Source organism: Botrytis porri (assembly GCF_014898465.1).
Source record: "Botrytis porri strain MUCL 3234 chromosome Unknown BPOR_003, whole genome shotgun sequence".
NCBI classification, from domain to species: domain Eukaryota; kingdom Fungi; phylum Ascomycota; class Leotiomycetes; order Helotiales; family Sclerotiniaceae; genus Botrytis; species Botrytis porri.
Genome location: NW_024066077.1, coordinates 3341176 through 3357461, shown reverse-complemented (window position 1 = coordinate 3357461; position 16286 = coordinate 3341176). Strand labels below are relative to the sequence as shown.

Sequence of the window (16286 nt, the reverse complement as noted above, 5' to 3'; positions counted from 1 at the left end):
CCCGAAACCCGAACCCCGAACCCGAACCCGAACCCGACCCGAACCCCTAACCCCGAACCCGAACCCGAACCCGAAACCGAACCCGAACCCGCACCCGGGCGAAAAAAGCCGGGCGAAAGAGCCCGAAACCCCGAAAGCAAAAGAGCGAGGAGGGCGGAGCGCAACGGAGAGATAGGACGAAGCGCCGGGGGGGAGAGGAGAGCAGAAAAGGCGGAGAAAAGGCGAGGGCGCGAAGGAGGAGGGGAGGGCGGAGGAGAGGAGAGGCGGAGGAGAGAGGGAAAGAAGAGCGCGAAGCCCCGGAAGAAAGCAAGAGCCCGAAGCCGGGAAGGAAGGGAGAACCCGAACCCGGAAAGGAACGGATAGCCCGAAGCCGGGAAGGAAAGAAGACAGGCGAAGCGGGAAGAACGTAGCGCGCGGGGCGGCGGGGCGTGGGAGGGGAAGAGGAAGGAGCGGAGAGGAGAGCCCGAAAAAAAGGCCGGGGAGGCCGGGGAAAAGGGAGGGAGAGGAGGAGGAGAAGAAGCCGAAAGAGGACGAGGGCGGCGAAACGGGAAGGGGAGGGCAACGCGAAGGCAAGGAGAAGGGGAAGCGCGGAAGGCAACGAAAACCCGAAGCCCGGAAGGAAAGGAAGAGCCCGAAGCCGGCAAGGAAGAGGAAGGCGACGGCGGGAACAAACAAAGAAGCCGAAGGGGAGGGGGGGAGGGGGGGGAAAAGAGGCGGGAGCGGGGGGAAGAAGAAAGGGGAGGAAGGAGAGGGCGGGGAGGGGGCGAGGAGGGAGGCGGGGGAGGAGGAGAGGGGGGAAGAGGAAGGCCGGGGGAAGAAGCGGAGAAGGGCGGGGGGGGGCAAGAAGAAGAGGGAAAGAGGAGAACCCGAAGCCGGAAGGCAAGGAGAACCCGAAGCAGGGCAGGAAAGAAGAATGGCCGGGGGGAGGGCAAGCCCGGAAGCGAGGGAGCGGCGCAAGAGGCGGTGGCCCGGAGCGCGGAAGGAGGGGGAAGGCGGAAAAGGGAAGGAGAGAGAAAGCGCAAAAAGGCCGGGGGGAGCGGAGGGAAAGGGAGGCAGGCGGAAGGGGGGGGGGCAAGGGAGGAGGGCAAGGCGGAGAAGGGAAAAAAAGAGGCGGGAGGAGAGGAAGAGGCAAGGAGAGAGGGAAAGAAGAGCGCGAAGCCGGGAAGGAAGGAAGAGGCGGAGCCGGGAAAGGAAAGGACAGCCGGAAGCCGGGGAAGGAAAGAAGAAGCCGAAGCGGGGAAGAAAGGAGCGCGCGGAAGGGGAGGCGAAGCCGGAAAAGCGGGGAGCCCCGGGGGCGGGAGGGCAACGGGGGAGGGGAAGAGGGAGGAGCGGAGAGGAGGGGGCGAAAAAAAGCCGGGGAGGCCGGGGAAAAGGGAGGGAGAGGAGGAGGAGAAGAAGGCGAAAGAGAGGAGGAGGCGAAACGCGAAGGGGAGGGCGGGGGGAAGGCAAGGAGAGGGCGAAGCGCGGAAGGCAAGCAAGAACCCGAACCCGGAAGGAAGCACAGAACCCCAAAGCCCGGAAGGAAGCAGAACCCGAACCCGGAAGGAAGCAAAGAACCCCCAAAGCCCGGAGGAAGCAAGAACCCGCAGCCGGAAGAAAGCAGAACCCGAAGCCGGAAGAAAGCAAGAACCCGAAGCCGGAAGAACGCAGAACCCAAGCCCCGAAGGAAGCAAGAACCCAAAGCCCGGAAGAAGCAAGAACCCGAAGCCCGGCAGGACGCAAGAACCCGAAGCCGGAAGAAAGCAAGAACCCCGAGCCGGAAGAAAGCAAGAACCGAAGCCGGAAGGTAAAGCAACCACCCGAAGCCGGAAGAAAGCAAGAACCCGAAGCCGGCCAGGCAGAGGAAGGCGAAGGCGGAAGAAACAAAGAAGGGGGGCGGGGCGGAGGGCAAGCCGGGAAAGAAGAGGAAAGAGAGGAGCGCGAAGGAAAGAACGCCCGAGGGCAAGGAGGAGGGGAAAGAGGGAAAGGAGAGCGAGCCCGATAGCAGGGGAGAGAAGAGAAAGGGAGAGCCCGAAGCCCCGAAGAAAGGGAGAGCCCGAACCCCCGGAAGGAAAGGGAGAGCCCGAAGGCCCGAAGAAAGGGAGAGCCCGAAGCAGGGAGAGAAGAGAAAGGGAGAGCCCGAACCCCGGAAGAAAGGGAGAGCCCGAAGCCCGGAAGAAAGGCGGGAGGGCGAAGCGCGGGAGAAGGGCGGGGGAAGGGCAAGCGGGCGGGAGGGCGGGGAGAGCGCGCGCGGGGGCGCGGGGAGGAGGAGGAAGAGGAGGGGGCGGGGGAGGGGGCGGGGGGCGGGGGGACGGCAGGCAAGGCGAGGGCGGGGCAGCAGGAGGAGAGCAGGGGGCGGGGGAGCAGGGGCGGAGAGGGAGGGAGGGGGAGAGACGCGAAAAAAGGGAGCGCGAAGCGCACGGGAGGCGGAGGAAGAAGGGGACGGCGGGGGTAAAGGGAGGGGAGAAGAAGAGGAAGAGAACCCGAAAGGGAGGGGAGGCGGGGGGGAGGCGGGAGGGGAAGGCCGAAAAAGCGGAGGAAAGGAGGAGAGGCGGAGGCGGGGCAGGGCGGGGGAGGAGGAGGAGGCGGCCGGAGGCAAGGATGAGCAGAGGAGACAGGGGAGGAGCGGGCGAAAGGGGAGGCGAACGCGAAAAAAGGGGACGGGTGGCGGAGGAGCAAAGGGAGGAAGGCGCGGGGAAAGCAACCCGCGAGGGGAGGGGAGGGGGAGGGGAGGACAAGGAGAAGGTAGAGAAGGCGGGGGGAGGGGGAAAGCCGGAAAGAGGCAAAGGGGAGCGGGGGAAAAGGAGAAGGCGGAAAAGGCGGAAGAACCCGAACCCGGGAAGGCAGGAAGAACGCGAAGCCCGGAAGGCAGGAAGAACGCGAACCGGCAAGGCAGGAAGAACCCGAACCCGGCAAGAAAGGAAAACCCGAAGCACGGGAGAAAGAAAGAACCCGAACAGGGGAAGAAGAGCGGGGGCGAAAGAGCCGGGGGGAAGGGCAGGGAGGGAAAGCAAGAGCGAAGAGCGGAGAGCGGGGAGGGGGAGAGTCAGAGGGGGAAGGAGAGGGAGGGGGGCAAGCGGGGGGGGGGGAAAGGGAAAGGGCGCAAGAGGAAAGGGAGCGGGAAGACCCGGGGGGGCAAGGAGGAAAGGAAGAGGGGAGAACCCCAGAGGGCGGAGAGGAAGCGGAGAAGAAAGGAAGAAGCCGAAGCCGGGAAGGAGCGGCGGGAAGGGAAGGGCACGAGAAAAAGCGGAGAGGAGGGGAAGGAAGGGAAGGGCGGGAAGGGGCAGGGAGGGCAGGGGGAGGGCAAGGAAGAAGAGGAGGGGGAAAAGAGCGAGGGGGAGGGGAGGGAGCGAAAGGAAGAGCGAAGAGAGGAGAGGGGGAAGGGGGGAAAGGGGCAGGGGCGAGAGAGGAGAGGGAGGGGGCAAGCGGGGCGAGGGGAGGGGGAAGACGGGGGCGCCAAGCAGGAAAAGAAGAGGGGAGAGGAGAGAGGGCGAAGACGAAGCGGGTCAAAAAGGGAGAAGGCCAACCCGAAAAAGGAAGAACCCGAAGGCCGGGAAGGACGGAGCGGGGGAAAGGGGAGGCGGGGGAAATAGGAGTAGGAGGAGGAGGGAATTAAGGAAGGGAAGGGGGGGGGCCGGGGGAGGGGGGGGGGGTAACGCCAAGGAGCGGGAGGCGGGGTGAGGAGGAAGCAGGAGGAGGGCGGCGAAGCCGGGGGGGGGGCGCGGGGGGGGGAGATAGGCCCGGGGGAGGGGAGAGGAAGAAGGTGCAGCGGAGGAGGCCGGAAGAAAGGGGAGGGGGGAGAGGAACCCGAGAACCCGGACGGGGCGGAGGGAGGCGGGCGGCGGGAGAAAAGGGGAGGGAGGAGGAGACTGAAGAAAGCGGGGAGGAAAAGAAAAGGCGGAAGCGGAAGCTGCTGGGCGTAACAGCGGGAGAGGAGAGCGAAAGAAGAAAGCTGGATTGCGGGGGCAAGAAAGCCGACGGGAGGAGGGTATGGAGAGGGAGACAGGCGTGGAGGACGGGGAATTAGGCGAACCCTAAAAAAGAACCCGAACCCGTTTAATAATATCAGTCTTAAAGAACGGGGGAGGATTTAAACAAGAGGAAGATCTGAGAGCGGGAAGGAGGGGGAGAGGAATTTAGCGGGCAAGCGGGGCGGGGGGGAGGAAAGGATTTTCAATCCGCTTTAAGGCAAGGATGAAATAATATTCGAGAGAGATACGGGTAACCCAAGCCTAACAAATTAATAATTTTAATTCTTTAATAAATCCCTAATTCCATTTATAACCCTAATAATATTCATAATCTTTAATTAAATACTCTAACTCATTTTATATTTTCAATTCAATATTTATTATTTCAAATCCTAATTTATTCTTCTAAATTTAATAATTTAATAATAATCCTAATTCTTAACCCAATTATTAATTTCAATTTAATTTTTTACTTTTCTTTTTTAAAATTATTTAATTCTATTAAACCCTATTTTTTTTTAATAATTTTTTTCTAAATCTATATTTCCTTATTCTATAAAATTCTTTTATTATCTTTTTAATATTATTCTTTAATTTTAAATCTTACTTTTATATATTCTCTTATTTCATTCTTTAAATATTTCATTAACCCTAATTCCTTTCTTATTATCTCTTAACCCTAACCCTTACCCTTACCCTTACCCTCACCCTTTTTAAAATACGTAGCGGTTCTTAATCATTTTAAAAATCTCTTCCAACTTTAACCCTGATCTCTTACTTTATTACTAGAACCCTTTATTCATTATTTTATTCTTATCTTATTATTATCATTACTCTATTCTAATTCCCTTAATATAAGAGCTGCAACCTTATTCCCGTAAACCCATTCATTCCCCTCCAAATCAGTCCTCTCCCCAAGCCAAATCATATACGCAAGAAGATCTTCCCACGTTCGTTCAAAATGCCTCTCGAGCCATGCCACCCCCCCCACCCTCTTATATGCCGCCACGCAAATGGGAATCACCATGTTCGGAAATCGACACTCGCTCTCTTCGTGATCAGGATCGGCCACTCGACAGATATCTTGTGGTTGATAACAATTCCAACACACGATGTATCGTGGCATCCAATCTCTCTCGTCAAATTGGCACGCTTGTAGAGCTTCCCCCTTAGCATTAATCCAATCAAATCTTCGAGAGCATTGTGAAGAGAGGTGATCGAAGCGACGATGGTGAATTCGACAGTAGAGACAAGAATCCTGAAAGGTTAGGAGATCCTGCTCGTATCGATCGAGGATTTGATCCTGTCGAAAATCTTGAGTGTGAATCTCTCGAGGGCCAGTGGATTCAATTTCTATAGTAGATGGATTTAAAGTGTATATCAAATGAGGGGGGCGAGGTTCCTCATGAGGTTCCCTACACACTTGACAGACCTCATCACTTGACATGCACCAACGCCAATCCGAAGGCCGATCGAGGAATTGACTGAGGACGCCACGTGAGCAATATTGTTGAGTGAGGTAGAGTTGCATGGTAGCTTGATCGGGTGGAAGAAAGGTATCACGTTGAGGTCTCCAAGTCGAATTTAACAAGATGATGGAGGAAGCTTTCCTCCCATCGCGTCCCGCCCGACCGGATTCTTGAGAGAAAGCCGTCACCCGCTCTGGAGCATCGAGGTGAATGACCCATCGAATGTGAGGGTAATCAAATCCAATCCCGAGAGCGGACGTAGCAGCGATCACGGGTTGCTGAGGATTGGAGAGCCACCGTTGAATGATCTCCCCCTTCTCGCGAACCGTCCCGGATTCTGATGTGTACAGAGGACAATTCATCAATTCTGCTACCGCGCCAGCAACATCACGAGTGCGACAGTAGATAATAATCTTATCACAACTTTGATCAAAGATATTAGGATCGGGCCAACACACTTCAATTAACTCTCTCGCTTTCTCCATCAAAGAATCAACTCCATCTCCATAACTAACAAGATATTGAAGGTTAGATCGATTGGTCGACTCTCGAATGATTTGAGGGCAAACCAATTTGTTCTGTTCGATGAATAATTCTTCCATCACCGGAGGCAAGGTGGCAGATAGCCAAATGGATTGAGTACGAATTTGTCGAATGAACCACCCAACTTGCGTCATGCAAGAGCGATACTCACTCGTAGTAATGGTAAGGTGACACTCATCCATGATGATGCGATCCAATTTCTGTCGAAAGACTAGCCCTTGAGCGTATTCCAAAAAGCTATCGTTGCAAACCGCTTCAGCCGATACGATCACCAATGGAGGGGTTTCCCGACACTCCACCGACCACACGACCGAGGGAATCCCAACTGCATTAAAACGTTTGATCATGTCAATCCGCAAGGCCACCATAGGAATGATCATGATGGTGGTGCTAGCGTCCGCAAGGCTAGCGCTGAGCATAGGAATTAAGGTCTTGCCGGAGCCGGTTCCCAAGATCAAGATGACTTGTTCGTGAAAGGTAGTTCCAAAAGTAGTCAACACCCCACGACGTTGACCAGGTTGACGAAATTGAAAAGTGACAGAAGGGAATAATCTTTGAGCCACTTGAAGTAAATCCTCTTCCGAGTACCCTTGCCTCTGACGAAATCGACTTCGTTTCGCGGCTCGCAACACTAGAGCATCCGATGGACTCGAGGCTCGCTTCCCTTGCAGAACGAAATCGAATCGAAAGAAGGAATGCCAACTAGCCGAAGCCCGAAAGCCTCGATGCAACATAGTATTCATGGTGAGATTGGTCGTTCCAGCGTAAGCTACATTGAAGGTTTGAAAGCTGTGATTGCTAAATTCGGCCAACGCCCTCAAATCGGATTCATCTTCAACAAATTCACCAGGAGTATGGTCCAGATCAAAGTTGGCTTGTTCTCTCGTAGTAAACTTCTCTTTCGTGATGGAAGCAGCAAATTGTCGCCAATTGGAAGTGTGTAGTATCGAAACCTGAGCACGTTTACATGCTTTCCGTAAGCAAGTCGAAATAACTCCATCTACCCACACAGTCCCTTGAAGATTGGACCAGAGGTACGGGGATATCAAAGCGGTCGGATTTTCTTGTCGAAGAAAGATTTGTCGAAGGGGAATAACATATGCAATATAAGTAAGTAATAAATTCCCAATAGCTTTCGGGAGAAATCGAATATTATTCTTGTATGCACCAGATTGTTGTTGTCCTTTGTGATATTGGGTATAGATCATCACCAACTTTTCCCAAATATAAATATGTCGCTGTCGTTCCATATTCCGCCACGTGATAGAAAGCAATTCGGGCTCTCGCAGAGGTGGACCAGGAGCAATGTGACAGAGGATCAAGAGTCGCTTTAAGAATTCCTGAGCTTGCACTTCATATATCTTCATAGCTTTCGAACACAAGATTAACCCTCCCTCTTGATCAACCTTGAAGAAAGTGGTGTGCAATTTAGTGTTCGTCTTGATGTATCGAAAAAGCCTCAGATCTGCCCCTTCTAAAAATTCCGAATTGTGTGAGTGGGAGAGCCAAGAATCCCCAAAATCCTCGGAATCCAGATCATCCTTCATCCGCCACGAAACCATCGAAATTAAATCTTGCATGCCAAATAACAATTCATCGTACAGGAGAGAGTGAGCTTGTTGAAATTCCGAAAGCACCACGTTCGAAATCTGTTCCATGGATATTTCTACCCCGCGATACCCCACAATCTGTCGATCCAAAGACCATCGAGCTTGGTGTTTAGCAATGGAAGCCTTACTCACCTTGAATAAATATAAACGCCACTGAAGAATGTAACCGAAGGGGGTCTCGGCTAATTGTTGAAAGAACTTCTTGCAGAGCGTGGTGAGGAGAATGGGAATTTGATCTTCGTCCTCTTGCTCTTGAAAACAGACAAAACCAAAGAGGATCAGTTGCGCCGTCCACGTGAGAGCCGACAGGTAACTATTAAAATTTCCTGGCTCTTCCCACAATCCCCGCCCATAAATCATGCGACTCTTCATAGCACAAAAACTCAAGACCGGTGATTTAAACGGTGCACTTCCAATCGAGTGACAAATCAAGGCTAGATATAATCGTCGAATAGCATGCTTCAAAGCTAATTCAGATTCTTCGGGATCTTCCATATTCAAGGCTTCCATGATAGCATCCATCGCACGAATTTGGGTTGAGGTCGGTTCGATAATATCACGTGGTAATGATTGATCCGATTCCGTGGCGGTGAAAAAGCCATCCTCCGAATACACCACTCGATAATAATATACCAAGAGTTGTTTCCCGATCAGGAAGTATTTGACCAACGTCGAAGCATTCTTGTGATATCGGAACCCATCCGCCTTGCCACTCGCTCCGGAATAAAATTCATTGAGGATGTTAGCTCGCTGCTGAGTCATCTTACGATCGGGGGATGTATCAGAGCACAATTGATAGGCATCTCGCATCATAGCTTCGGCGGCATGGAGGATGCGAACAAGTTGAGGATCATCCGCTTCAAGGTAATCTCCATCCAATTCCTTCTTCGATGGGAGCTTATACGAAGCCCAAATCTCCTCGTCTTTTAAATGAACTAAGTGAAAAGGGAACTTGGTGACGTCGTGCAACCACGGTACCCTCTCGGAGCGAGATTCCTTAATGTCCCGAACGACGCCAGCTGCCTTGAAGAGATCCTTTTTGACATTCAACGCATCTTGCTCAATCTGATCAATGGAATCCTTCTCCGACCGGGTTAAAGGGATCACATCGCCATTTCCACCATGGGGCCCAGGATTTGCAACAACCACAAAGTAATCAACATACCTCGGTGCAGTAAAGTACGTTTGGAGTAAGCATGCCTGCCATAGCGGGGTCGCTTTGTGCTCGCTCGCTTTCCGGCCATGAGTCACCATGTGATCCCGCATTCGTGGGAGGTGAGTGGTTAAAAAGGATGGATCGCATGATAAACACTGAAAGCCGTGGAAGACTCTGAGATGCTCTAACTGCGCAGCCCTACGCGCAGGTTTGTCTTCTCGCAATTGACGCTTCGTCTTCAGACTTAACGATTGAGCGTAGCTCAGTTGAGCTTTCAAAAGATCACCTGACAGGCGGTGGGGTTCGGCTCGGAGGTGTTGCGCGATACTTCGGGCCCCTGGAGCGATGCACGTCTGGCACTGTGTGCAGATCAGAACCTGGTGGTCAGAGTTGTATGCGAGGTCGCAGGCCATGCGGAATGGCAACGAGACGTTCTACGGTTGCAAGATCGGGATGGGAGGCGGGGATGAGGAACCCAAGAAATCCCCTTTTGTGAAATCCCTTTTATAAAATCATGTGGGGGTCGTGTGGGGTCTTGGGGTTATGTTCCCAGACAAATAACGGCCGTGCCCTCCTTTTATGCCATGAAAGGGCCCTCGCATAAGGGGTAGGGTGAGCTGTTAGTAACGTAGGGATACAACAGCTCCATAAACAATAGTGCCTTGATGAAGAGAACCGAGTTATTAAGACCAGTTTGGAACCACACCCCTCTGCAGACCAGGGGTGGAGGTGTGAACTCCATGCCAACCACAGGATACTCGACGAAGCTACTCAGGAACTCGAGAAGATGTTGTCCGGTAGAGGCGGCACCAAAATCATTACATCCGAGATTCTGTCACGTCTGGATTTCGTGGAGATCACTCTACTCTCTTGTGCGATTATAGTTGGACAACCCTTACTCGACCGCCAGACGTCCAAAATTTGGACAAAGAGAGAGAAAAAGGCTTTTCGTCGCAACGATGGCGTGGGTCTATTATCAGTTTTGGGTGAAATCCTAGGTGGATGGGAGCAACTCTTAAAGGTTCGTCGACATATAGAATGCTGTGCAAAGCTAATGTGGAATGACATAAGTTCCTCGTTCACGAGGTGGATATATGGCGGCCCGAGGCGTGTTGTAACATGGTTTGGGAGGCAGGTCATCAAGATGGCACCTATTTGGAATCGCTGGCAGATCTCGAGCATAGAAATCGACATCGCATTTTTAAGGCGACAAGGATGGAACTACAAATCCCGATATGTTTTCAAGTAGGATCTAATGGATTGTATACTGAATGTATTGTTTGATGATATTATTATAGTCCTCTTAGGATTCTGTCTTGCTAATGATTTGATATATTACTTTTCGAGTGACTAATTCTATTTACCTTTCGAAAACGATATCAATGATATACGGCCGAATTTCGAAAAACAGTAAAACAAGTCTCACTTTTATCCAAAACATTCTGATGTAGCGATTCAAAGACAAATTGAAGAACTGATAATACGAGCATTAAGATATCCAATGAATGCGCGACTTAATGTATAATACATCAATTATTTCTGACAAGGACATTGCAGCTTGTATCTCCTTTCGAAGACGTGATGAGATATATCAATACAATGTGTTGGAGCCTCCCCTCGTTTCGTCTCTCCTTCTATCAACTTAGTTCCCAGAAGTAGCTTCCACCATGTAGCTTGTCTCGTGGTTATAATGGCAACTTCCTTAACAAGTAAGATCGCCTGTATTACCATCATAAGAACAACGGCTGCCATCATAGGCATAAGCGAGCTAGATATTCATCAGTCATATGATTTAGCCTATCTAGCACTAGATTCAAACTTACATTCTCGTATCCTCCATCGCCATCGGTCCAGAAAGCATTATTTCCCATCATAAACATACAATCGTAGCTATTTGTAGTTTAGTACGGAGGAATATCATATTTGATAAGCTTGGCTTACTCGGTATGTAGAAATCCACTCTTCAGCTTCTGCTTTTGGGGGGTAGAGATTCGATTATAGTCTCTTACTCGGTAGCCTTTGTTGTAACAGATAGCTGCAGCCCAGGTTCTAACGTCTGGGTTGTTTTTCCACATCTCGTTCGTGGCATCCTGTGTGAAGCGCTGACGCTTCTGCATTGAGTTCAGTAATTATCATAATACTATTAATTAGTGCACTGACCGAATCCCAGGTGATAGCAGCGTATGCCCATGCCACTGCGTGGGCAATAGCATTGACCGTGACCTTGATACCGTTGGCTACACCTTGTTGACGTGGCTCGAGCGAGGTCGCAGTTTCTTGAGCAGATCTCATCATGACTTCCACGCTTGTAATGTTTGCCACGGTAGGTTCCTTGAATATTTAGATTTAGTTTTGTTTGTTATAGCGTTTTGTTCACACTTACATGAACCCCGTCCCAAACCATTGAAACCACATTCAAGTCAGTCTCTGTGCTGTCGCCGCTGTTGGTGTCCTTGGGTAGGACAGCTGCTGTAGCTGTTGTCGCGGAGACGATAACAAGAAGTTTTGAGAAATGCATAATGTATATCGGTACTGAGGACAGTTGATATTTACAATAGATCAAGCGATGATAACTTTGACAATAGATGGTCTAATGAGATAATGTGTGAGAGAAATGTCGTTGATATTTCTTAGATTTTGTGAAGGTCTTGAGGCTTTTTATAAAAACAATTGAAATTTCCATCTCTATTGCTTTAAATTCGCAATTTGGAAAAGTGTTTGCATATGCATTAATATTCAAAGTGTATTAAATTATTTGAGATTGGGAATAAAGCTGAAGAAATGAACTCGTATTCACTTTATCAAATATATTACACTTTTGTAGAGGTCTTGAGGCTTTCTATATGTTGGGCAGACTTGATAAGGTGTATACACAATGTATATGAGTAAAAGGGTTATATTTTCTATCTACCCTCTTTGTACGAAGAGGGAATTGATATCGTGTACTAACCCCACTTACGCACGGGATGCGTATGTGGGGTAAAACGTGACATATAATGTCACGCCCTAGTCACGTGTTCCAACATTATAAAAGTGGTTGAAGTTTCTATCCCTGTTGCCTTAAATTCGTACTCTGAAAAGAGGTTTATACATGTATCAATATTTAAAGTATATTAAATTAACTTAGATTGAGAATAAAACTAAAGAAATAAACTCGTACTTACTTTATTAAATATATTATACTTTTATATAGGTCTTAAGACTTTTTATAAAAGTAATTAAAGTTTCTGTTCTTATTATTTTAAGTTTGTATTTTGAAAAGGGATTTATATATATATTAATATTCAAAGTTTGTTAAATTAATTTGAATTGAAAATAAAGCTAAAGAAATGAACTTGTACTTATTTTATCAAATACGTTACGCTTTTATAGAGACGGTGATTAGGTCTTATCTTATAATAAAAAGTCAACTTAGACCAGGCCACCTCAGTCAATAACCTACACGACTCGTATAATTTAGCTATTACGATCTATTAATAAGATTATACTCAATTTCATAACTAGCTTTCAAAATGTGACTTTTCTATGCCTCATTAAAAACATCTAAATGTTATATTTCTATTATTCATTCTATGACAACTTTACTAATTTGACATCGATTTCAATAAAAATGATATTTTATGATAAATAATGATTAAATCTATCATATACTCAATTTTCAATTAATCTAGAATTATATTGATTAAAATGGAAATTTGAGAGTGAAAATCTAAAAACTAAAAGCTTTCTTTCGAAAGCTAGTTATAAAAACCTTCAAAATATTACATTATTTTAAAATCGTTATTATTTCATCTATATTACTTTAAATGAATTCAAATTTGGACGATCGATTTAATGAAATAATAGCTTTTATTCAATACAGAACTTTTTGATTTTAAAGCTATATTAATAAAGTTAGGATTTTATAATTAATTGATTTCAACTGAAAGGTCGTGAGACCATGAAATCACGTTTTGGAAGCTAGTTATGAAATCGGGTGTAAACCTTAAATACGAAGCATATGACATGTTTATGCACCTTTACAAAATTGGCATCTAACTTCGCATGATAATAGATTTTTTAATTACAATAGATCATATCCAAAGCACTAGGGCTTAGACAGATTTTCACGCGACTCCTAGCAGCACTACAAAGATAGAATTGAACGTGAGTATATAACCTATGCTACAGCCGCACAACCAAATGAATACCATCTATTCAATATCTCCTTCAGAACACATACTCAAAACGCATCCAATCACTGTTTTAAAATGCACTCATCTATTATCGCAGCTTTCGTATGCCTACTAGCATTTGGGCAGTCTGTAAGAGCAGTACGTGCCCTACCTCCTTCTATATTTGGTGGAGCCTTTAAACCTAGCCCACCATTTTACTTATATCAACTAATTGAGCCAATCTCACAGTGTACAAGAAGCGAAGATTGCTGTTGGGGCGGAAGTGATGGCGGCGAATCTGGTTGTAACGGGCAGCATTCTGGTTGGCCCTGGGCAAATCCTTGCCATCGCGATAGTTACAAAGCCGATTTCTGCAAGAACAATGGTGTCAGCCATTATCTATGTGTTAGTTACCAACCGATGCGCTTCTGATATTGTTCTAACTAATGTATATCCATCTAGGATGCCGATTGTTGCACTATTAGCACTCAGAAGGGGCGACCTTGCCCATAAATTGTTGCCGGTTGAAAACCGTAGGAAGTTTAGCATTATGAGTAGATTTTAAGCACTATTTCAGGGCACTGGGTGGAATGTCTAGGACCAAGTTTTTGTAGCTTAAATAGAAGTCTTAGACTCACAATTCTAGAGAGCAAACTATCCTCTATTTAGCCTTCATATATCAGAGTCTACATATTGTGTGGAGGCAAAATTCGGCGTGTTAGGAAACGTCGGGAGTGCCTAGAGGCCCGATGTCGTCGTTGGCTTGAAACGATTAAGCTAGAGGACGAGTATTTGAGAAATTTCGAGGTTCCCGGCGAGCGGAATCAAGATCGCCTGACGAAAGAAGAGGAGGAATGGAAGATCTTATAGGACATAATCAATTGAATGCTGTTGAATGATGCATGTTAAATCAAGATGCTTTGAAGCCACTCAAAGTCACATCGCCTGTCCAAACTTCCTAATTGAATTCGTTGAATAGCCACATGATTCAAGAGCCAAGCAACCTCATCACATTGAGGCAGCAACTGCATCGGCAAAGAACACCCAAGGGAACTCATATATTCATAGAAGGTCACCATTTTCAGAGAGCCTCGTGGCATTGAAAGGCGGACTTCTTCCATTGGCAAAGGGATCCCTAGTGCTCTAGACTATAAGAAGGTCTTCGGCAGCTCAATGCCACAATCTATCATACGTATTTCACCTACTAACACGTTTAGCATACGTGAGCATTCAGATGGAAGGAAAATGCAAAACTATTGGGACGCTCCTCCCCACTGCCACCAATGACGTCCTTAAGCAATGGTCAGACTTTTTTCGAGGAAAGGGATGGACGGAAGAGGAGATTAAAGAGGAGGCCCTGTAATAGCAAAGTTAATATCATAAACAAGAAGAAATTCAGTATAAATCCTCATACAAATTTCTATTATATATATAACGATATTAATCTCTTTTTTATTATTAACGAAATATTGATTTTATTAATAATGAATATTATTAATATAAAATACAACCTATTTATTATTAAATTTTTAAAAAAAAAAAGAAAATAATGGCTTTTAAAGGCCTTTAAGATTTCAAGATCTTTAAATATTAGAATTGTAAGAAAAATAGATGGAAGAATATGTATACAAAAATTAGAAGAAGGCTATAGAGGTGAATAAAAGTTGAAGAAAAAGAGGAGGAAAGTAAATGTAAGGATTAGAATAAATAAAAGATATTAGTTAAAAGTCTAAAGAAGAATTTATTTATCAATTGTAATACTTCATCTTCAATTTATTCTTTAATTAGAAGCTTTACTATTATACTTCATTTTCAATTTATTCTTCAATCAGAAGCTTTATTATTATACTATATAATATGAATATATTAAATAAACAATTTGATTTTAATACAAATAGATCTTTTTATTTGAAAGTGATTATCTTAAACTAAAAATTAGAATTAACTTTCGAAATTCAAGAATTCAATTAAAACTTTATTGATTAAAATAAGCTTTGTAAACTATAAAGATTTAGATTAATTATATTAATATTTTAAAAACAATTGATTCAACATATAATTAAAGGATTGAAGAATTTATTATAATGACAAAGAGTTCACTTCGTCAAGTACTGATTCTGTTACTATAGGGCTAAAGGGCATCCCTATTACCATGACACGAGCAGAGGCTGTCTTACGAATAGTCCCGTATGCTCTAATGGAGATGTCTATAGTGGCTAGGGAGGCTACTGATGATCAGGTAACTACCATCGATATCATCACATATATGACGCTGATATTAGGAGGTCAACGTTCTGATGAGGCCATTGGTGACTGGTGGCAGGGATTGGCTTCTGCGGTGTCGTAGTTTTGCTCGCTCCTGGTGCTGGGCGACGGCGAATCTCCCTCATTGGAGGGGCCGAGAGCTGGCGTTGTATCTTATGCTAGGTAAGCTATACAGTAGTGCATTGGAGTTAAGGCTGACAGCACGCTACAGTCGACGGACGGGGGGAAGCGCCTTGGCGCGCCCTGTTTCTGTTGGAGGTAATTTTCCAGAATATAATAATAATAATATTCTAGTAATAGTGGAAGACTTGGTCACTTTGGCTTGAAGGACAAATCGAATATAATATAAGAGTTGAATTGAAGACAAATTATAAGAGAGAGCTTAATTAAGCTGAATTTGCTTGCTTTTTCCTAGGTTTTCTTTGAAGAATATCCTAGGTTTATATAGTTTATAATGAAATTCTAGTAGTTTTTATACTTATAAATAAAATCGATTTAAATCGAATCTTATAGAATCATTTTATATTATAAAAGAAAAATACAACCAATCAATTTAATTAATTTATTAACAATCTTCTATATGATTCCATCTTATTCTATTTCATTATAAATTAATTTGATAAGAAATATAGCTATATTATAATATAATAATATAATTTTATAATATAAAATCATATTATACTTATATTATTAATATATATATAGCTTGATTAGTAAGATATTGATAAGTGATTTAGTATACTTATTATAACGTGTTTTATCAGTGAGTGGGTCACTTTCACCTCAATTCATTCTCTTCTCTTTCAACATGCGTTTTATCAATAACTTATAATAAATTCGAATACTCAAGAAGCCTATATACTCCTTATTATTAAAGCTATTCAAAAAGACAAAAAAATAAGCATTTGAAAAGCTGCGAAGATTTATAATGTCCTGAATACAATACTACAATATAGAATTAATAGTTCTATTCCTTATTCCAAATGTCAATCTAAATCTAATAATCTTTTAGAATTAAAGGAGAATATCATTTCTGAATATATAATCAATATGAATGTAAGAGGATTTCCATCTAAATTAAGAAATGTGGAAGATATAGCGAATCATATTCTCGAATCGAGGAGTACAAAGCATATTGG

General features: G+C 45.6%; 4 protein-coding genes across 4 annotated transcripts; 2 read left to right on the top strand and 2 right to left on the bottom strand.

Moving 5' to 3' along the window:
• Nucleotides 1-4785: 4785 nt before the first annotated feature.
• Nucleotides 4786-9141, bottom strand: EAF01_002994 (uncharacterized protein; the record flags this gene model as incomplete). The annotated part of the gene is made up of 1 exon (XM_038911248.1): nt 4786-9141. One exon carries the CDS (start codon nt 9139-9141, stop codon nt 4786-4788), a length of 4356 nt encoding a protein of 1451 aa, XP_038774170.1.
• A 374-nt stretch (nt 9142-9515) lies between these two features.
• Nucleotides 9516-10012, top strand: EAF01_002993 (uncharacterized protein; the record flags this gene model as incomplete). Its single annotated transcript, XM_038911247.1, has 2 exons — nt 9516-9749; nt 9800-10012. 2 exons carry the CDS (start codon nt 9516-9518, stop codon nt 10010-10012), a joined length of 447 nt encoding a protein of 148 aa, XP_038774169.1.
• Nucleotides 10013-10430: 418 nt separating this feature from the next.
• EAF01_002992 (uncharacterized protein) lies at nt 10431-11246 on the bottom strand (the record flags this gene model as incomplete). Its single annotated transcript, XM_038911246.1, has 5 exons — nt 10431-10496; nt 10552-10618; nt 10670-10839; nt 10889-11059; nt 11112-11246. 5 exons carry the CDS (start codon nt 11244-11246, stop codon nt 10431-10433), a joined length of 609 nt encoding a protein of 202 aa, XP_038774168.1.
• Nucleotides 11247-12978: 1732 nt separating this feature from the next.
• EAF01_002991 (uncharacterized protein) lies at nt 12979-13395 on the top strand (the record flags this gene model as incomplete). Its single annotated transcript, XM_038911245.1, has 3 exons — nt 12979-13041; nt 13132-13287; nt 13345-13395. The coding sequence occupies 3 exons, from the start codon at nt 12979-12981 to the stop codon at nt 13393-13395; spliced, it is 270 nt and encodes an 89-aa protein (XP_038774167.1).
• Between the last annotated feature and the right edge of the window lie 2891 nt (nt 13396-16286).